At 55.9% G+C, this 21,554-nt stretch overlaps 1 protein-coding gene across 2 annotated transcripts in view; it reads left to right on the top strand.

Moving 5' to 3' along the window:
- ANO1 (anoctamin 1, calcium activated chloride channel) overlaps nt 1-21,554 on the top strand; it is a 102,937-nt gene that overhangs the window by 72,246 nt on the left and 9,137 nt on the right. For both annotated transcript variants that reach the window (XR_001001807.1, XM_011942303.1), the window contains 7 exons: nt 2,757-2,958; nt 3,219-3,330; nt 4,747-4,804; nt 6,946-7,046; nt 8,411-8,556; nt 12,035-12,187; nt 20,790-20,842. Coding sequence is in view for 1 of the 2 variants with exons in the window: in XM_011942303.1 (XP_011797693.1) it covers nt 2,757-2,958; nt 3,219-3,330; nt 4,747-4,804; nt 6,946-7,046; nt 8,411-8,556; nt 12,035-12,187; nt 20,790-20,842 (825 nt within the window). In the remaining variant the exon portion in view is untranslated. The remainder of the gene's footprint in view (nt 1-2,756; nt 2,959-3,218; nt 3,331-4,746; nt 4,805-6,945; nt 7,047-8,410; nt 8,557-12,034; nt 12,188-20,789; nt 20,843-21,554) is intronic.

The following is a 21,554-nucleotide window of genomic DNA, read 5'->3' as shown; positions in this document are numbered from 1 at the left end:
TCCTGCTGACACAGAAACTAAAGCCGGAAGACTGCACCCTCTCCTCTGGCGCCAGCCACAGGCGGTGGCTGTGGTCACCATGTAGTCACTGGCATATGCCTGCAGAAGCCGGTGCCAGTTGGACTGCCTGCTCCAAGATCCATGCCATTCCGTAGGAACTTGGAGAGACAGAGGCAGGGGGCTGTCTTTGTTTTCTGGGATGAGTGAGGGGCCAAGGGCCCCCTGATTGAGTCATGGAAGCAGCGGGAAGATCCAGTGTCCCCTCATGTTCTCAGGCACAGTTAAGAGGGACCCCAGCTGACATAAGTCCAGAGAAAGGTGGCCTCAGGGGCCTGCTCATCTCCTCACCTGGAGAAGGAGAGCCCCTCAGTGGGAGCTGGGGGCTGTTGTGCTCTCCGGTGACTTAGTGGGAGGGCAGCTGGCCTCGTGTTGAGGGGACGGGTCCCCTCTGGCCAGGTGCCAGGCGAGGGGGCTGGGAGATAGCCAGAGCCTCCCCATCCCTCACCCAGCAGAGGCTAGCCTGAGGTCCAGCCACTCCCATTGCAGAAGCAACAGCATTGTTACAGAAGGGCCGGTGAGGGGCCGGGAAGGAGGTGGCCGTCTAGGGCTGGTCTGGTGTCCTCACGATGCCATCAGAGTCACTGGCTTCTCTGACCTTCTGCTCACCTGTCCTAGGAGTGGGTCCCCTCTTGGTCACAACATGGCTGCTGCACCTCCAACATCACTTCCACTCTCCAGGCTGGAAGAAGGGGAAGGGCGGGGGAAGAGATGGGCCAGGGGTGGCAGCCCCTGTCTGAAGGTGCTTTCACAGAAGACCTGCCACACCTCTGCTTGCGTCTCATTGGTCAGAACGGGTACACGTGGCCACCTCCTCTGCAGGGAGGCTGAGGAATGAGCACACACTGCCGTCTCAGCAAGGCAGGATGGTAGAGGAAAGACAGAGAGGATATTGGATAGGGAAGTAGCCGGCTCTTTTCCCAGCCTTGACATCCTGGTAAACCCGTCAAGGGCTTCATAGGGTTGATGAGGACACAGCTTTGTCTTCAACTTGGGAGTTTCATTCAGTGAACAAACATTGGCTGAGCACCTGGGATGTGCCCCTTCATGCCCCTGGTCCTGGAGAGGCAGGGGAGACGGACCAGGGAGACTGGAAGGGAGCCTGTTGCAGGGTGTGCCTGTTGTGGGCCCGACTGCCCTGTGGCAGGGCAGGGGACGCGCCTGCTGGGGTGGAGGGCCTCCCCCGCTGAGTCTCCCACAGGCCCGGTGCGCCACCTGCACCTCCGCATGCTGGCTCTCCCACGGGCCCGGTGCGCCACCTGCACCTCCGCATGCTGGCACGGGGACAGACGTCCTGGAGGCCTCTTGGCAGGACTGAGGGGTTTTCCGAGGAAAACCCTCGTTCCCCGGAACTGGCCAGGGAGTGGTCCCCACGCCTCGCAGCAGAGCTACTCCTTTGTCAGGGTGTGGTGAGGGCTGCAGGCGTTTTCCTGGACAGGGTGTGGTCACCATGTGTCACTGGCAGATGCCTGCAGGAGCCGGTGGTCATGGCCCAGAACGTGAAATAAGAGCTTTTCTAGGTTTTGGAAAGCTGCAGACTCCCTCTGGGGCAAACAGACCCATCCCACGCTGCAACTGGGAGACACAGAGGGCAGCCCCAGGCCTCCTGGACCTGTCCTGGGAGCCACCCGTGACCGTGCTAGCAGGGATGGGACCTGCCCTCTGCACCGTTGCGTGGGAGCAAATGTGCGATTTCCTGGAACGCGGGGACGTAGGGTGACAAGACAGAGCCTGTGTGCTGTGGGTGGTTTCACGCCTAGAGGAGGAGCCTGACTTTGCTGTGTGCTTCTCCTACCTAGCCCTCAGTCCATCCGTCCCCAATGAGGGCTCAGAATAGGGCATCCACACCCCTGGGCAGGGCAGGGCAGGGCAGGATGAGGGAGCCCAGACAGACAGACAGGCAGACAGCAGTGTGTGGAACAATCTTGTCATTGTAGCCAGCTCCCACCATGGTTTCTCAGGCAACCGCCAACCCAAGTTTTATGGAATGTTCTGGTCCCACAATAGGTTTGGCAAGAGAAGGAGCTCGCTCTGGTGGGGGAACTGGAAGGGAGCTGCTGGCTAGGAGAAGGGACCCAAAGCATCTCCAGCCAGACCCAAAGCCCTGCCCCATCCCAGGCCGCACCCACCTCCTTTACCAGGAGAGTCCCCGGGAGGTGGCTGGGAGGGAGGCACACCTCAGCCCTGAACACCATGTGAGGATGTCCCTGAGCTCCCCATGGGTTGGGGGAGAAGCCCCTCCCAGCAGTCAGTCTGCTCTAGGAGAAGCCTCCAGCTCAGTCAGCCTGCTGTGGGACCAGCCACTGGCCTGGTAACCGTACTGTGTCCTGGGCTCTGCTTGGGGACCGTGCTTGGGCTCCAGGAAGATGATGGCGCAAAGATCTTGTGAACTGCAGGCTTGGGTAGACCGCCTGGTAAATCCCAGCTCCTGAGCTGGGTGACGTGGCCGGTCTACGTAATCTCTCTGAACCTCAGTGTCTTCTTCCTTGGAACGGAAACTACCCCTCGTCCATCTGTCTCTAGTGGGTTAATGCACAGAAAGTGCCTAGCATTTGGCAGGTGCTCAAGAAATGTCAGTCCTTGTTTTGAAGCAGTAGAGCAGGAAGGTTGGGGGACAGCTGGGCTGAGGGAGTAGATGGGGCAGACCCAGGAAGGTCCTGGGTGGGCCCCCAACCAAGAGTGCCCCTTCCCCCCTGCAGATTGCAGTGACTTTTGCCATCGTCCTTGGCGTCATCATCTACAGAATCTCCATGGCCGCTGCCTTGGCCATGAACTCCTCCCCCTCCGTGCGGTCCAACATCCGGGTCACAGTCACAGCTACTGCGGTCATCATCAACCTAGTGGTCATCATCCTCCTGGACGAGGTGTATGGCTGCATAGCCCGGTGGCTCACCCAGATCGGTGAGTGCCCACATTCCAGGTACCCATGGCCTGGACTCAGGCAGCTGGAGTCACCTGCCTCTTGCTGTGCACCCTTGAGCTTGTTGCTTAACTTCTCTGGGCCCCAGCTCCCTGGCTCTGAACAGGGATCCTGATCACAGGCCCTGGCACGCCTATGAGAGCCAACTGAGTAACGGTGCCAGTGGCCAGCCGGAGACTGGACCAGGCTGTTGGGGGCCATCTCAGCCACAGCCTCAGTATCATCCTACCCCTCCCTCTAGAGGTCCCAAAGACAGAGAAAAGCTTCGAGGAGAGGCTGATCTTCAAGGCTTTCCTGCTGAAGTTTGTGAACTCCTACACCCCCATCTTTTACGTGGCATTCTTCAAAGGCCGGTAGGGACATCTTCAGCATTTTCCCCACCTCGCTTCTCCCAAGTCCAGGGGAGGGCTCTCCCTCCCCACAGGCGGGGGGCACCTGAAGCCCAGGACAGGGCAGACACTGTGGCACCCGCAGCCGATGAGGGTCAGGGAGAAGGCCTGGGCCCTGCTGAGGCTCCAGAGCGGCGGGACCCTGGGCAGCAGGGAGCCCAAGCAGTAGGGACCCCAGGCAGTGAGGACCGGGCAGTGAGGACCCGGGAGTGAGGGCCCTGGGCAGTGAGGACCCCGGGCAGTGAGGACCCAGGGAGTGAGGGTCTTGGGCAGTGAGGACCCCGGGCAGTGAGGACTCTGGGCAGAGAGGACCTCGGGCAGTGAGGACTCTGGGCAGAGAGGACCTCGGGCAGTGAGGACCCGGGAGTGAGGGCCCTGGGCAGTGAGGACCCCGGGCAGAGGGGACCCCGGGCAGTGGGGACCCCGGGCAGAGGGGACCGGAGGGACTCCAGGCAGTGGGAAGCTCCAGCAGCAGGGAGTCCAGGCAGAGAACCCCAGAAGCCAGCTCCAGGTGCTCCCATGGCAGGTAGGGAGGGGTCCACAGAGTGGGGACAAGGAGAGAGGAGGGCGTGGAAGTGCAGCTGCTGGCCACTTGAGCCCTCTTCACAGCTCCTGGTGGGGTGAAACCTGCCCCGCCTGGACCCTCTGGAGTCATCGCAGGCTGTGGTGGGGCCTGCGGCCCACCCACACTGATGCCCCGCCTCCACCGCCACTCCCGCAAGGGGCTGGCTGCTCTCATCTCAGAGCCCCCCAGAAGGCTGCCTCCTCCACATCATGTGATTCACCAGTGCCATGCCCGCCCTCCTGGCCCAGGGTCCCAGGGCCCTGCCAAGGGGTCCAGTCCTCGCCGAGTGCATCCAGGATAGAGCAGGCTCTCGGAAGCCTCCACGCCCCACACCAGCCCCTAGAAGGCTGAGAGGCTGTCTATCCCCACCCAAGGTGGCCTTTGGCCACCACCTGCCCCAGCTGCCCGAGGTCCCCAGAGTGCTTCTGTGCCAGCTGTCCACGGACATCACTGTGCCAGCGGCACGTCCTGAGTCCCGGGGAAGCTGGCGCAGCAGCTTGCAGTCTTCAGACCAAGGTGGTCTTTGCCTTAGTGCCCCCCTGGGCCCCCTTCCCACTGCCTCTCAGTCTCATGGCCTCTCATTGAAGAAGTTCCTTTTTCTGGCCTCTCTCTGGGTTTGGGAATCCAACCTTTGACTGGTGAAAACCACTGTGGTCATCTTTTAGCAGATGCGACCAGGCAGGCAGAGCCGCCTGTAGATACTCTTGAGGCTGGGCCTGCAGGACTCACACACCACGCAGTCCCCACTTGGGGGTCTCTCCCGGCACTGAGCTAGGGGCTCATCTTCTTTCTAACGACCTCCCCCATCGTTTCAGGTTTGTTGGACGCCCGGGCGACTACGTGTACATTTTCCGTTCCTTCCGAATGGAAGAGGTAACCGAAATCTTATTCATTTCTGGCAGCCCCTTCTGTTTTGCTGACGATTTGTCTACACCGTGCTTGGGAGAAGCACTGGGGAGAAGCAGCCGCAGCGTATTTGTTCAGCAAAGAGCAGTGGTTTCTTTCCTTCCTGCTGGAAACTTTTCTGTTACCCTGACATGATGGGGCGGGCTTTGATCTTATTTGGTGTGTTCATATAGAATCACCTAGAAGGATAAACTCGCTGTAGAGTTAATGAAAGAAAAACACGACATCTGGTTTTTCTTTTCATTTCTTTTTTTGTGAGACTGAATATTTCTCTTCTGGTTAAGATGCATTAATGAAGGCTGGGCGCAGTGGCTCACGCCTGTAATCTCAGCACTTTGGGAGGCTGAGACTGGTGGATCACCTGAGGTCAGGAGTTCGAGAGCAGCCTGGCCAACATGGTGAAACCCCATCTCTACTAAAAACACAAAAAATTAGCTGGGCGCAGTGGTGCATGCTTGTAATCCCAGCTACTCGAGAGGCTGAGGCATGAGAATCGCTTGAACCTGGAAGGTGAATGTTGCAGTGAGCTGAGATTTCGTCACTACACTCCAGCCTGGGTGACAGAGCAAGGCTCCATTTCAAAAAAAAAAAAAAAGGATGAATTAATGAGGACAAAACAGAACTTGGCTACCTTTTTTTTTTTTTTTAACTAGACATTGAAATGCTTATCTCTTTACCCTCAAACACCATGCTCATGGCATTTCACTTCTGCCCAGCGATCCTGGCCACAGAAGGTCTGGTTGTGCCAGCCTAGTTCAGCCTCTGTCACGGCCCATGGACTTGCTCCACTGTCTGTCCCACAACCAGGGGCTCCATCAGACCAAGCCGGGACTTCAGGGCCTATCAGTGGTTCTGGTCTCAGCATTTCCAACCCACAGCGTAATTCAGCTTATCAGAAAATAAGAGGGTGGGTCTTCTTGCTAAAGACCCTGTGGAACAAGGTATCGAGGATGGGGTGGACATCAGGTACAGGGTGATCTGGCTGGCTGGAGTGCAGCCTAGAGAGGTTCAACTACCTGAATGCAGGCCCCTGGGCAGCCCAAGACATGGGCCTCCTCCACAGTAATGAGCATCTGCGCCAAACTTATGAAGTGCCCTTTCCTTTTTATATGATGATCTCCTGTCACACTCGTCCCGGGTCAGACATATAATAAAGCAGATGGTGTCATTGCTTTTTCTGAAAGCACGGCTGTCCAAGAGAGGCGTGGGGATTTACTAGGTTTTATTTGGAATGCAGAACAAGTTTACTGTGCCCCAGGGGTCACCACGCATCCCTGGTGTTCCCTTTGCTTGGACAAGTTAAACTTCCAGCCCAGCTAGGTTTCTGACTGTCACCAGCTTGCGAGGTCACTGACCTAAGGTGGCATAGGCCCACTGAGTCAGGGGCATTAGGCCTTAGGGGTGACTCCTGCCTCCTGTGGAGCTTGCCTGCTACATGCGCTCAGCCTGCCATGGTGGTGCAGAGGCGGTGGATGGTGACTGGTACATGGGACCGGCCAGTGGCGCTGGGTAAAAGGAGGTGCCCTGAGGCCCTGCCCCACCCCTGCCTACTCCCTCCCAATGTGCTCCCAAGCCCAGCAGCCTGTAGGCGGGGTGTGCCAGTTTCCTGGGGCTGCCACAACTCAATCCCACAGACTGGGCGGCTTGAAATGACAGAGATGGGGTCTCACAGTTCTGAAGGTCAGAAGTGCAGCATCCAGGTGTTAGCCAGGCTGTGTTCCCTTCAAGGGTTCTAGGGGAGGACCTGCCTTGCCTCTCCCAGCTTCTGGGGACTACAGAAGTCCTCATGGTTCCTTTGCTCGGCCACTCCACCCTCCCCCGCCATCTTCACGCGGCCTCTGCCCTCTGCGTCCGTGCCTTCTCTTCTTCTGAGCACACCAGTCCTTGGATGGGCGCCCACCCCACCCCAGCATGAACACACCCTGACCTGACTACATCTGCAAAGACCCTTTTTGCAAATAAGGCCACATTCCCAGGTGGCAGGGATTAGAGTCTGAGCGTCTTTTTTTGGAGGACACAGGTCAACCCATGGCATGAGGGGGGGCCTCCCTGCAGGGCTGCGGTCCCTCTCCTGGTGTCGCGAGGCTGATGCTGCTCTCTGTCCACAGTGTGCGCCAGGAGGCTGCCTGATGGAGCTATGCATCCAGCTTAGCATCATCATGCTGGGGAAACAGCTGATCCAGAACAACCTGTTCGAGATTGGCATCCCGTGAGTGCGGCGGGTTAGAGTGGCAGAGGCGGGGCGGGGCGGAGGGGTGTGTGGATGGCTCCTGCGGTGGTCTGAGTGGACGCAGGGCTTCAACCAAGATGGGGGCACCAGAAACAGGGAAAGAAGGAGGACACAGAGGGAAGATGAGGCAAAAGCCACCCCAGCTCAGGCATGGTGGCTGACGCCTGCAATCCCAGCACTTTGGGAAGCCGAGGCAGAAGGACTATTTGAGCCTAGGAAATCAAGACCAGCCTGGGCACAAAGCTAGACTGCACCTCTACAAAAAATAAAAAGCCAGGTGTGGTGGTGCATGCCTGTAGTCCCAGCTACATGGGAGCCTGAGGCAGGAGAACCCCTTGAACCGAGGAGGTGGAGGTTGCAGTCAGCCAAGATCGCATCACTGCACTCCAGCCTGGGCGACAGACTGAGACTCCGTCTCAAAAAATAAATAAATAATAAAAACATTAAAAAGTAAAGCCACTCCATTTTGGACAAAGGAGGGAGAGGAAGTCAGAATGACACCCCACTCCATGCTGGCTGAGGATGTGGGGTGCCACCAGGTGCCCCCAAGCCCAATGCTGGCTCCCCAGGGTTTCCAGATGGAGGCTGGGGGACTCAGCCTCCTTGTTACCTTGTACCCTTCAGTAATCCATGTCCCATTCCTGCCTCCCCAACGGCTGCTAGGTCTCTGGAGTCAGGAACTTCTTGGGCCATTTTCCATGATCTGTGTCTTTCCCCAAGAGTCCACTTGGGATGACCAGCCTCCACTGTTCCTGTGTCCCTGATGCCTGCTGGGCCCTCCTGGGGGTCACAAGCGGCCGTTTGCCCTCCCTGCACCTCCTGTTTCCTTCTGTAGCCAGCAAAGCCATGACGCTTACCCCCTGCCTTTTGGGGAAATGGCAGAGGAGATCATTGATAAAGAAATGATTGCCAACAAGTGAATTCTAGATTTAAAGCAGAAACTTAGAAATATCACTAGAGACCAGGCGCAGTGGCTCATGCCTATAATCCTAGTACTTTGGGAGGCAGAGACGGGTGGACTGCCTGAGCTCAGGAGTTCAAGACCAGCCTGGGCAATACTGTGAAACCCCATCTCTACTTAAAATACAAAAAATTAGCTGGGCATGGCAGCGTGTGCCTGTAGTCCTAGCTACTCGGGAGGCCGAGGCAAGAGAATTGCTTGATCCCAGAGGCAGAGGTTGCAGTGAGCTGAGACAGTGCCACTGCACTCCAGCCTGAGCAGAGAGAGTGAAACTCTGTCTCAAAAAAAAAAAAAAAAAAAAACACACATCACCAGAGGTGCCAGACCCGAGCCCCAGATTCACCCTTCTGCAAACCTAACTGTGTGATGTCACATCTCTCAGGAAGATGAAGAAGCTCATCCGTTACCTGAAGCTGAAGCGGCAGAGCCCCCCTGACCATGAGGAGTGTGTGAAGAGGAAGCAGCGGTATGAGGTGGATTACAACCTGGAGCCCTTCGCGGGCCTCACCCCAGAGTACATGGAAATGAGTGAGTGACGGCCGGGGCAGGCAGGTGACGTCAGGATAGAACTCAGGCCAGCATGCCACCTGGAGTGGGGAAGGGCTGCAGGGGCATGATGCCCCTGACTCTGCGGTGCCCAGCATCCCTCCAGAAGCATTAGGTGGGGAGGAGGGAGATGCAGACCCTGGGATCCTGGTGCTGCTGCTCCCTTGGGTCGGTGAGCATGGCTGTCCTGTCTTCCAGAGGCCCAGGTCAAGCAGCCATGGTCCCCAGGCACAGTCCCCAGCCACAGTCCCCAGGCACGGTCCCCAGCCACAGTCCCCAGGCACAGTCCCCAGGCATGGTCCCCAGCCACGGTCCCAGGCACGGTCCCCAGCCACAGTCCCCACGCATGGTCCCCAGGCATGGTCCCCATCCACGGTCCCCAGGCACGGTCCCTAGGCACGGTTCCCTTCAGTGCAACCCGAACCCGGCCGCGGCTGTGCAGCTCTTCCTCCTCCCTCAGTCTCCCTCAGCAGCCGAGGGCTCGGCCCTGCTAAGCTTCAAGATCCTCCTCACTTGAAACCCCCTGCAATCCAAGGTCCCTCGTCTCAGCCCCAAGGCCCTTCAAGCCTCCTGCTTTGGGTCCATGACTCATCTCCCCTTCCTGGTGGTGAGCTCCTGAGTTGCAGGAGCCAGGACTTGCTCACCTGTGGGCTGGCGACAGCTGCCCCTAGCACAGAGCAGGTGCTCAAAGGAGACCCAGGGATGGAGCCTTACCCCCGTCAATTGTGTGGCTGGCCAGGAGGATGCCAAGAGGTGGCACATACCTTTAGGGGGTGGCCAAGGAGACCTGGGAAGAGGCCAGGTGCAGTCCGCACGGCTCCGGACTCTCCCTGACCTGGTCACTTGCCTCGCCCTCCTGCTCCTCTGCTCTACACATGCTGGCCTCCTTGCTGCTCCCCAGCCCCACGGAGCTTGGGCCACCCCAGGGCCTTTGCACTAGATGTGCCCTGCTGGAATGCCCTCCCCCAAATACCTGCAGGACTCACTCTCTCCCTGCCTCCCGGGCTCTATTCAAAATGTTCCCCAACAGAGAAGTCTTCCCTGACCACTGTGTTTGAAAGGGGCAGCCCCTGCCCCACACAGCCATGACCCCCACCCTCCTCTGCTTGCTTCCCAGCAGGCAGCCTCACCCTGTCATCCCTCTTCTGTCTCCCCCTGGTAGGATGCTGGCCTTGCCCTCTCTAACTCCTCATCCCATAGCCCTGCTCCTACAGCAGGTCCAGGTATACAGTGGGTGCTCAATGTGTGTTTGCTGACTGAATGGATGAGCAAAGGCAGTCAGAAAGACTGAATCAGACGGGGCTCCCAGCATGCAGTGCCCCTGGCCACCAAGGTCAACTTCTCTAAAATGCCCGTTCCCAGGCTTGTTCCTGGTCTGCTCCAGGTGAGACCTGGCAGGCTGCATTTTGAACAAAGGCCTGGGGGTAAGGGCCCCTTAGAGGGCGGGGAGCGTTTCTGTTTAATTTCACCGCAAGTGCTGCCCTGTGCCCCTCCTGTTGGCCGAAGTGTCCACATATGTCGCTCCTGGCTCCCCAGACAATTGTGCAAGGAGCACCCTGCCGTTGACCAGAGGAGAGGAATTTTAAGTGTGGCGTTCTGTGGCTCCTCTCTGTTTTCTCCTGGAAAAAAGTCCAAGCTGAACCAGGGTCAGGCTGGTGGGCAAATGGCTCCCAGCTGTTTAAACTAGCATTGGCCACTCGTCCAGGAGGGACGGGGTCTGGGAGGTGGCCTCCCCTGCCTGCAGGGTCACTCCTTCCACAGAAAACCCTAGGGAGAATAGAGCCCAAGACACCAGCACAGCCTGCGGTGGGCCACGAGACTGGCAGCCCCTTCCCTGGATTTGTTTTCCTAGTGGCTGGACGTCACGTCCCGAGTTCCTGATGGGTTGGACAAAGGGGATTTCTGGAGTAGGCGCCTCCTGCCCACATACACGGGGAGTGGTTCACCCGTGCCCCACCCTGCCCCCACTGACCAAGGCACATTTCCACACCCACTGGCTTTCTCCCCACCCCATGGGCTGCCAGTCTGTTCCTCCAAGGAAGGCTCAAGCCACGGATGTGGATAGATGGGGAGAACAAGCCCATTTGGGAACGCCTCACCTCCCCGCCCCCCATACCCTCCCTCCCTGGCCCCAGCCCTGGCAGTGTCTCCAGCTCCCCGGTCATACCCTTAGTGCCAGAGTAGGCAGCACCACTCGGAAGTGAGAAAGCTCACCCTGGTGAGTGACCCACAGCCTCAGGCCTCAGCAGCCCCCGGCCCTCATCCCCTCCAGGGACCTCAGGCAGGTCCCACTCAGCCCACCTTGCCAGGGCGAGCAAGACAGCCCAGGGACAGAACTTGCAGGGCACTCCCCGCCATGGCCCAGCCTACATGCTAACAGTGCTCACACTCAGGGCACCCCGCACGGCCTACCCCACATGCTAACAATGCCCACACTCAGCCCGCCAGGCACACGGTGACATTCTGCCGGCTTCCTTGTTTACCGTCTGGCACCAAACGCCCTTGGACTGGGTCCTGCTGTGCAGTTCCTGAACCAGCTTTCCTGCTCAGTTCCACTCAGCAACCTTTTCCTGACCTTCTCCTAGGAGCCCAGCCCTGTGCTGGATATGGCATCCAAAGCCCAAGAAGCCCCAGAGCCAGCTCCTGGGTGGGACGATCCCCAGGGGGAGGGCCGCAGGGGCAGAGGCGAGGGACTGTCCTGGGTCCCACCCGGATCTGGGAGGCCTGATGCAAGGGAAAGTTTGGGGCTCTGGAAGATGCAGCCAGGCAGGCAGGTCCCCCGGGTCCCAGGGAGCCCTCATGATGGAAGCAGCAGAGCCACTGCCACGTCCCTTCCCAGCACAGGCAGGGGAATGACCACAGGCTGGGCCTTTGAGCTCACGATGGTCCTTTTCTTTTTGGTGATGATTTTTTTAAATTTGACATAGGCTGGCGAGGTGGCTTATGCCTGGAATCCCAGCACTTTGGGTGGATGACTTGAGCTCAGGAGTTTGAGACCACCCTGGGCAACATAGCAAAATCCCAGCTCTACAAAAAAGACAAAAATTAAGCAGTCATAGTGGTGTAAGCCTGTGGTCCCAGCTACTCGGGAGGCTGAGGTGGGAGGATTCATTGAGCCTGGAAGGTCGAGGCTGCAGTGAGCCATGGTTGTGCCACTGTACTGCAGCCTGGTGACAGATCGAGACTATCTCAAAAAAGATTAGCCATAGCTAAGTGAGCACTCCCTTTATTCAAGAGTCCAACACAAATTCAAAGCAAAATTTGGAATTCTGCCTTCAGTCCACTCCTGGAGGTCACCCAGGGTCATGGAGGGTCCGTGCCAACAGGTGGTCCATGCAGGTGGGCTCGTTGGAGGTGGAGCAGCAGCCAGACCTGTGCAGCTCGGCACACGGGGCGGTGGAGTCCCCGCTTATGGGCTGTGGCTCATGGGGTGCTGACTGGCACTGGGCTCTCTCTGCAGTCATCCAGTTTGGCTTTGTCACCCTGTTTGTCGCCTCCTTCCCCCTGGCCCCGCTGTTTGCGCTGCTGAACAACATCATTGAGATCCGCCTGGACGCCAAAAAGTTTGTCACTGAGCTCCGAAGGCCAGTGGCTGTCAGAGCCAAAGACATCGGTGAGTGATCCCACGGGCCGGCAGGACCAGTTCCACATGCGTGCTGGGTTTGGGGAGGGGATTGCCACGCTCCAGAAGCTAGAGCCAGAGCTGACCAGGTGTCCCTCCTGGGGCTCTTCACTCAGCCTTTGCCGGGTGGAGCCTGGGAGGCAAGTGACACAAGACGTGGAGGCTCGCTTAGCCCTGTCCCCACCTTTCCCCTCCTAAGATGCGTTGGTGGGTCCCAGACATCTGAATGTCTCAACAACCTGCTGCTTTAGGAGGTACAAGAGACTACATTGCCTCTCTGATGGCTGGCGACACCCACCTATAGCAAGTGTGTGACCCTAGAGCCAGGGCGAGACCAACGGGAAAGGAGTGTTAGCTGTTCAGCATGTGCCTTCCTACATTGCGTGTCATGGCATCATTTAATGTTCACAAAAGAGAAAAGGAAGGAAGGAGCCCTCCTCTGTAGACAGGGAAGAGCAGTCCCAGTCATTGCATGGCTTGCCTATAGGAATCAAAGCCAAGATGCAACTCAACTCCAGCTTTTTAACCCTGTCACTAAGGCACCCTGACCATGTGGAGAAAGGGTGTGAGATTGGGAGAATGTATATTTAAGGTCAGTGTAAAGAATAACTTGAGCTGAGCACCATGGCTCACTCCTGTAATCCCAGTGCTTTGGGAGGCCCAGGAGGATGCATAGCTTGAGCCCAGGAGTTCAAGACCAGCCTAGGCAACATGGCGAAATCCTGTCTCTACAAAAAATACAAAATTTAGCTGGGCGTGATGGTGTGTGCCTGTAGTCCCAGCTACTCAGGAGGCTGAGGTGGGAGGTTCAGTGAGCCCACGTAGATTGTGGCTGCAGTGAGCTGTGCCCACACCTGGGCAACAGAGTGAGATCCTGTCTCAAAAAAATAAGTAAAATTATCTGGATGTGGTGGCACAGACCTGTGGTCCCAGCTACTTCGGAGGCTGAGGCAGGAGGATCGTGTGAGCCCAGGAGGTCAAGGCTGTAGTGAGATGTGATCATGCCACTACACTCCAGCCTGGACAACAGAGAGACCCTGTCTCAAAAAGAAAAGAAAAGAAAAGAAAAGAAAAAGAATAACTTTAATAGTCAGAGGTGTCAAAAACAGAGCAGACTTCCTTGTGGGTTAGAGAGCTCCCCGTTACCGGAGGCATTTAAGCAGAGACAGGACGACGATCTGTCCAGGAGGTTGAGGGGTATGGGTGCCCCACGCAGGCCTCCACCAGAGCCAGCCCTCACAGGAAGGGTGATCCCATCTTATGTTATAGTAGGACCCAATTTTCAGGGTGAAAACAAAATTACAAACATACATTCATTTTATCTCAAATTTAACACAATTTTAGTGAGAATAGCACCTTTGTACTAATTATTGGAATAAACAAAAGGTTGGATTACGTATTGGGGATATCACCTTGCTGAAATAAAGATTCCATACCAGCTTGACAAGATAGCTTTGGGTTAGGCTTTTGTAGGCCAAACATAATCTTACAAAAAGTGGGAAACTGATGAGGCGCAGTGGCTCACGCCTGTAATCCCAGCACTTTGGGAGGCCATGGCAGGTGGATCACCTGAGGTCAGGAGTTCGAGACCAGCCTGACCAACATGGTGAAACCCCGTCTCGACTAAAAATACAAAATTAGCCGTGGTGGTGTGCGCCTGTAATCCCAGCTCCTCAGGAGGCTGAGGCAGGAGAATTCCTTGATTCCGGGAGGCAGAAGTTGCAGTGAGCCGAGATCGTGCCACTGCACTCCAGCCTGGGTGACAGAGCAAGACTCCATCTCAAAAAAAAAAAAAAGAAAGAAATGTGGGAAGCTTTTTCAGTTGTTCCAAGGGCTTCTCCAGTCCTTGGTATGTGTGTCATTCTCACTGGAAACACCCTTCGGATCACCTCACCCTAGTCCGTGCTCTCTCAAGTTGTTACCAGCTCTGTCCTGGCTGGAAGCTCCTTGGTCCACACCTTGGCCCCTTGTGGCAAGCCCAGCATCCACTGGTGACCAAATCCACCAATCCTCCAGTGTCTGGTTCCAAAATAACGTCAACTCTGGCTTCTCTTAACGCTTGGCTGTCTTGTAGACTAAAACAGATGAAATTGTCATTTTCACAGCTCAAAGACCATCAGATAGCAGTGATTTACCCTGCAGTTCACCCTGCAGCTTCACATTTGCACTGCGTAAGGCCCTGGCTTTGAAAGGGTCCTGGAAATTTCGGTGCCTTATAGGGAGGGACATCCCAGGGCTCCTGGGTAAGAGGTCATGGCACTGTGTTTGGATACTTTTGCTTCCCTATGTCATCTCTTCTCTGGGTGACCCGGGTAATGAAGACTCAGAACACAGACACTCTGTATTAGACTGCCCTGTGAGGTTTTGTTTACAAATTTCAAAGGCTTTAAAAGCCGTGAGCTACTAACCCTCCGAAGATCCCGCTAACCACCTACATCCCTGTTCTGCCTCTGCTGAGGCCACGGGTGAGCCCCTCGCCCCTCGCCCCTCATACCACAGCCCTACATGACCAGAGGTGGTACAAGGCTGAAGCGCTGATTTGCTGGTGCTCTAGGTCAGAGGTCAGCACTTGTTTTCAGTAAAGAGCCAGAGTGAACGTTTTAGGCTTCCTGGACCCAGAAACGACGTCCTCAAGTCTTAGGCAGTGGTTCTCACCCAGAGGCTATACTTTTCATACATTTTTCTTTTCATACTTAAAAGTGGAAAAGGCCGGGGCCTGATATGGTGGCTCATGCCTGTAATCGCAGTACTTTGGGAGGCTGAGGCAGGTGGATCACCTGAGGTCAGGAGTTTGAGACCAGCCTGGCCAATATGGTGAAACCCCATCTCTACTAATAATACAAGAATTAGCTGGGAGTGCTAGTTTTTGTGGTGGCATTTTAGTTTTTAATGGTGGCAGGCACCTGTAATCCCAGGTACTTGGGAGGCTGAGGCAGGAGAATGGCGTGAACCTGGGAGGTGGAGCTTGCAGTGAGCCGAGATCACGCCACCGCACTCCAGGCTGGGCAACAGAGCAAGACTCCGTTTCAAAAAAAAAAAGGTCATTTTTAGCTGGTGAGACAAGTGAGAAAGAGGCTATCGAAAAACAGGCCACCATGGCCGTCTTTGCACACCCGCTCTCAAGAGCAAGGCGACATTGCTCCCCAGGCTGTGCCTCGGCATAGCGCTGCTTTGAAGATCAACGCCACAGAGCTGCCTCCAACATGAACTTTTCTCAGAACCTCAGCCTGTCGTGTCCTCCAGGGAACCCCGGCGGGAAGCCTGAGTGAATCTTCCCTTGGTCCCACTTTCTGGATAGGAAACCGAGGCCCAGGCGGTAACAGAGCTGAGCAGGAACCAGAGAGCTCAAGCCCTGGGCCTCCTGCATGCATAGAGGGTTTGCCTCTGAAAGCCTCACCCTGTGTACCAAAGACCCCAAAAGGGGAGCTCCGGGCCCGCTCACCAGGTGCTCCCTGCAGTCCTCGGAAATTCTGGAGCTCCCTGCCCCACGGCAGTAAAGAAAAGAGTGCTACCCCATTCCGGCAGGTACAGCTGAAAACAAAGAGAAGAATGCAGCCCACACTGAGTCCTCACAAAGGCCCGATGCTCAGGCACCTGACAGTACCCCACCCCTGCCCGCCACCTGCCGCATCACAGTGCGCGTGTTTGCTCTGGCGCCCTCTGCTTCGAGAAGCTCTGGCTGTCCCCAGATGGTGGCTGAATGAAGCTTGCAAACCCACCAGGGTGAAAGAGAGCAGCGGCTCAGTGGCCTTGGCTTCCTGCAGTCCCTCTGCAGACATTGGCGTCCCCACCAGCAACAGGCCTTCCGCGTGCCTCTTTGGACTCTTTGCACCTGGCTTGTTTTTGCTCAGTTCTTACGGATCAGCTACTCACTTCCTGGTTCCTGTCCGGTTGGCTGAAGGCATAATCTGCCCTCCTTTCACTCGTTTGTTTATGGATTCCTTAACCGTAGCCTTTCCTTGAAGAGGCTTTTGTATTCCTTCTGTGATCCGTGCAGGGCCCCCAGGTGAGCTCCTCCAGGGGACAGAAGGCCCCTGTGGCCCCCGTGACCTGCACCCCTGAGGCCCTGGGTGGCTGGGGGAAGCTGTGCCACAAAGCACAGGTGCCTTGATCACCCTGCCATCCAGCGGGTCACAGCAGGGATGCAGCCCATGCGTGGGAATCTGCTCCAGCTCCCCAGCCCTGGCTTCGACTTCCTGTTCTCTTCCTGGTGCTTCACAGCCTGCTGGTGGGAAAGCGCAGCCTCCGTTCGGCTCCCAGACACTGCCTGTGGGCAGGAGTGGTGGCCTCGCCAAGCACCTGGCTTTATCCAAATACCTCCCTGTACTGTTCTGGGAAATGGGGCTTAGCATCCCCTAGAGTGGGAAAAATTCCTTGGGAAAGAAACCAAGGAATTTATTTGGGGAAGTAAAAATGAGGCCGTTTTCCCCAACAGGACTGTCATAGAAGAAGCCCACCCAAAGAGTATTCCAAAAGCACAGCATCCCCTTTTACTTCGAGATGTCAATGAAAAGAGTCAAACTCTGTCAAATATTTGAAGAGATTTATTCTGAGCCAAATATGAGTGACCATGGCCCATGACAGCCCTCAGGAGGTGCTGAGAACATGGGCCCAAGGTGGTTGCGGTACGGCTTGGTTTTGTACATTTTAGGGAGACATGAAACATGAATCAGATACATTTAAGATATACATTGGTTTGGTCCAGAAAGGCGGGACAGGGTGGGACGACTTCTAGGTTATAGGTATATATATATATATGTGTGTGTGTGTGTGTGTGTATACACACACTTTTTTTTGAGAGAGAGAGTTTCACTCTTGTCACCCAGGCTGGAGTGCAATGGCATGATGCAACCTCCGCCTCCTGGGTTCAAGCGATTCTCCTGCCTTAGCCTCCTGAGTAGCTGGGATTGCAGGTGTGTGCCACCAGATTTGGCTAATTTTGTATTTTTAGTAGATACAAGATTTCACCATGTTTCTCCAACTCGTGACCTCAGGTGATCTGCCCGCCTCTGCCTCCTAAAGTGCTGGGATTACAGGCATGAGCCACCGTACCCGGCCTATTTTTAAAATTTCTGATTGTCAATTGGTTGAGTTATTATCAATAAAAAGAAAAGTCTGGGTTATGATAAGGGGTTGTGGAAACCAATGTTTTATCGTGCAGATGAAACCTCTAGGTAACAGGCGTCAGAGAGAACAGACTGTAAATGTTTATCAGACTTAAGGTCTGTGTTGATGTTCGCGCTGGTCGGCTTTTGCTGAATTCCAAAAGGGAGGAGGGCATGAGGAGGCCTGTCCGACCCTTCCCACGCCCCCTGCTTCCTGTCATGGCCTGAATCAGTTTTTCAGGTTAACTTGGGGGTTCCCTGGCCGAGATAATGGATACCATTTAAATGGTTGAGGAGGGGATTAGAATTTTATTTTTAGTTTACAGAGATCCTCAGAGCAGTGAGTGTCTCCCTGGAGTGTGCCTCAGAATAACTCGGGGTTCCCAGCCCCACCCCAGGAGAGGCGGATTCCGTGGGCTGGGGCTGGGGTGCCGGTTCTGCGATTCTCTAACACGCCCCACGGATGTGCAGGGCCACATGGAGAGTCATCCTCCTGGACGCAGATATCCTGCAGACCTGTCAGGACAGGCTCGATCCAGGCCCAGGAGCGAGGAAGACCCCGCTCCTGGCTCCATCTCATCCCCTCCTCATCCCTCCCATTTCCTGTTGTCTCCCTGGGCCCGCTGGGCAATCACCTGGACAGACCCCCTCGCCTGCCTGAGTCCTGCCCTTCCAAGGCCCTGAGCTCAGGAGCCGCATCCCTCGGGAGCCCCACAGCCAAAGACTTCAACCCCTACCCCAGGCCCACCCCACCTCAGAGGTCTCAAACTCAGAGCCCCAAGGGCCAGGTGGGCCACACGCGCAAGTGAGACTAAGTCCTAGGAGTGTTCTTCATGGCCACAGAGCAGTGTGTCCGTTCCCACATTGCTTGAAACATTGAACTCTCTAGTCGGGGTCTGGATTTGGATGCTAAGGCGGCCATAATGGAGGTGGGAGGTCGCCGGGAGGCCCCTGCACAGACGGCAGAGCTGCGGTGCACAGCCCGACCTGCAGGGGGCGCCCCGGGCATCACAGCGTCACAGCCAGCTGTTGCCAAGGAGACGCACCAGCCAGCCAGAACCAGAGCCGAGGAGTCTCGATTTTTTTTTTTTTTTTTTTTTTTGAGACGGAGTCTCGTTCATTCGCCAGGGCTGGAGTGAAGTGGCACGATCTCGGCTCACTGCAACCTCCGTCCCCCAGGTTCAAGCGATTCTCCTGCCTCAGCCTCCTGAGTAGCTGGGATTACAGGCGCCCACCACCACACCCAGCTAATTTTTGTGTTTTTAATAGAGCGGGGCTTCGCCATGTTGGCCAGACTGGACTCAAACTCCCGACTTCAGGTGATCCACCCACCTCAGCCTCCCAAAGTGCTAGGATTACAGGCGTGAGCCAATGCTCCCGGCCTTGACTTTTTAAAATACATTTTCCCGATTTTTAAACATCAGTCTGCATTTTTAAGCAGTAGGCAAGTGTAACAAAATGGCCATGTAGCCTGGATGGGGCCTGCCTGCCACTGCTTTGCAGCCTCTGCTTTGCAGCCTCTGCTCCGGCGCCAGCATCCTGTTGGAAAGGGCTTTCTATGCTCGTGCAGTCACTCAGCAGGCATTTATCCAGCAGCACCCACCTCATGTGCCAGACACCAAGCTAGACCCAGAAGCTACAGGGACATGCAATTAGCAGCCTGCCCCAGGAGCTCGAAGTCCACGGAGGGCCCTCAGCCCTGACACCCAGCCAGGAGAAGCAGGGCGGGAAGTGTTCCCACTCCTGAGGGAGCACTTCAGTGCTGACTTTGTAGGGCTGTGCCATCCAACCCTCACGCACCTACGTTCCCAGGTGCTTTATTCAGGATGGGGTGGCCCTAGGGCTGCTAGTGTGCAGAGCCCATGTGACTGCCCCACCACCTGCTCCAGCAGAAAAATAAACTGAGGATCGCTGCGCCCGGGCAAAAGATCAAACGGAGCTACAATTAGGCGATGGCTCCCATGGCCCGAGGACTGGAGACAGGGGTCAGGGAATAATGATTATCACTTCTCAAACTGCCCACCAGCAATGGGTTGCAGTGGGTATTTCTCTCTTTCTTTGAGACAGAACCTTTCTCTGTTGCCCATGCTGGAATGCAGTGGCGTGAACTCGGCTCACCATAACTTCCGCCTCCCTGGCTCAAACTATTCTTGTGCCTCAGCCTTCCGAGTAGCTGGGATTACAGGCATGTGCCACCGTGCCCAGCTAATTCTTGTATTTTTAGTAGAGATGGTGTTTTGCCATATTGGCAAGGCTGGTCTCAAACTCCTGGCTTCAAGTCATCTGTCCACCTCAGCCTCCCAAAATGCTAGGATTATAGTTGTGAGCCTCCACACCCAGCCTGCAGTGGCATTTTTGATTGATGATGATTGTGACTGTGGTCTGTCATTGAATTGGAGCTGGCTGGGGGCAAGGAGCAAGAGATCCTGGTCTCGGAGGTTTCACCTGAGCCTGTGGTTTCTAGCTCTGGGCCACACAGGGGGCCTGAACTCTTGCTGCCTTTGCAGACCACCAGCATGCACCCCAAAAGCAGGGACTGAGAGACTCCCCTCGGCTACCAGGGCAGAAGCACTATGTACAGCTCTCCCTGCAGCCTCCTGCACAGGCAGGAAGTCCATCTGCTCCGTCTTGGTCCTTTCTGACGAGTGCTGGTTATCACCCATCTCAGAGTTATCAGCGGCTCAGGGCATGGAGAGCAGGCCCCAGGATTGGGCTCTCAGCCAAACCACTGCATACGACATTGCTGGGCATGATAGGGTGCAATTAGGGTGAGCCAGGGGTCAGTCCGGGACACTGAACCATTTCCAGGAATTGCAACACTGAGGCCCTGCTTCCTGGGCCATTGAGGGCCTCCTTCCTGGGCCCTGCTAGATTTCAGGGCCACTGGGAAGACGAATGGAGAGGCCAGCATGGCCCCGGGCGTTGTGTTGTGATCCTCTCGTTCATCTGTGATTTGGTGCAACCCTGGGTCTTGGAGTAAAGGGAGCAAGGGGGTGTGTAGATGGGGAACGGTTCAACCTGCACTGCTATGGACTCAGTGCCACCAGCCAGGGGCCCTGGCACTGTTCTTCAGCGGCAAAGCCACGTCTGGCGTAGCCCTGAATACAGGTATCCTCCGCCAGAGCTTTGGGAGCTGCACCCCAATGGAATCTTAGTCACTTCAGGAATAAAAAAAAGTTTCATCTGAGCCAACTAGTATTCACACAGGTGCATGGGGAGATCGTGCAGAACCACTGAGGGAGCAGCTGTCTTTAAGCACCTCTTTTAGAAGCTGGTGAGCTTGTCAGAAAGGACTGGTACACACCAGGCCCTGGCACTGACCTGGCTTCCTCAGGACCTGAGCAAATGACTCTTGGTTACCATAAGCCTCTGACTGCTGTGAGAAAGCCTGGCCCCTGCAAGGATGGTACCCGCTCAGGCTGCTGCCTGGTAGCTGGACTGACTGAGAGTGCGGGGCTCTTTAAAACTGTGACTTCTTCTTTCCCCAGGAATCTGGTACAATATCCTCAGAGGCATTGGGAAGCTTGCTGTCATCATCAATGTGAGTCACACCAGGGACCTCGGTGGAATGAAGTCCTGGCTGAACTGCCAGGCGGCCGGGGGCCCCTTGGAGAAGGAGCTGGGCATGGGTCTTCTACCTCTAGCCATGGTGCAGCCCCAGGCTGCCGGGATTCTCTAGTTATAAATGTCCCTTGACCGCATGGGGTGGGGAGGGTGCACTCTGGGGAGGCATAAAAAATTCTCTTCAAACGTTTTCTGCAAGTTTTTTGTTTAATTTTTTTTGAGTCAGAGTCTCACTCTGTGGTCCAGGCTGCAGTGCAGTGGCACTATCTCAGCTCACTACAACCTCTGCCTCCCAGGTCCAAGCAATTCTCGTGCCTCAGTCTCCCAAGTGCCTGGGATTACAGGCGCCCACCACCACGCCCTACTAACTTTTGTATTTTTAGTAGAGACAGGGTTTTGACATGTTGACCAGGCTGGTCTCGAACTCCTGACCTCAGGTGATCCCCCCTCCTTGGCCTCCCAAAGTGCTGGGATTACATACATGAGCCACTGTGCCCAGCCTTTCTGCAAGCTTTGAGCAAAATTCTCCACCATGGCCACCTTGGCCCCTAAGTCCCCTGAGAATAAACAACAGACAGATAGAGGAAGGAAGACAGAGACAGAGATAGGAGGGAAGACAGAGACAGAGATAGAAGGGAAGACAGAGATAGAAGGGAAGACAGAGACAGAGATAGAAGGGAAGACAGAGA

This window comes from Colobus angolensis, unplaced genomic scaffold (assembly GCF_000951035.1).
Source record: "Colobus angolensis palliatus isolate OR3802 unplaced genomic scaffold, Cang.pa_1.0 Scaffold21, whole genome shotgun sequence".
Classification (NCBI taxonomy): Eukaryota; Metazoa; Chordata; class Mammalia; order Primates; family Cercopithecidae; genus Colobus; species Colobus angolensis.
The sequence above is the reverse complement of the archived record's forward strand: the minus strand, read 5'-3'. Positions and strand labels throughout refer to the sequence as shown.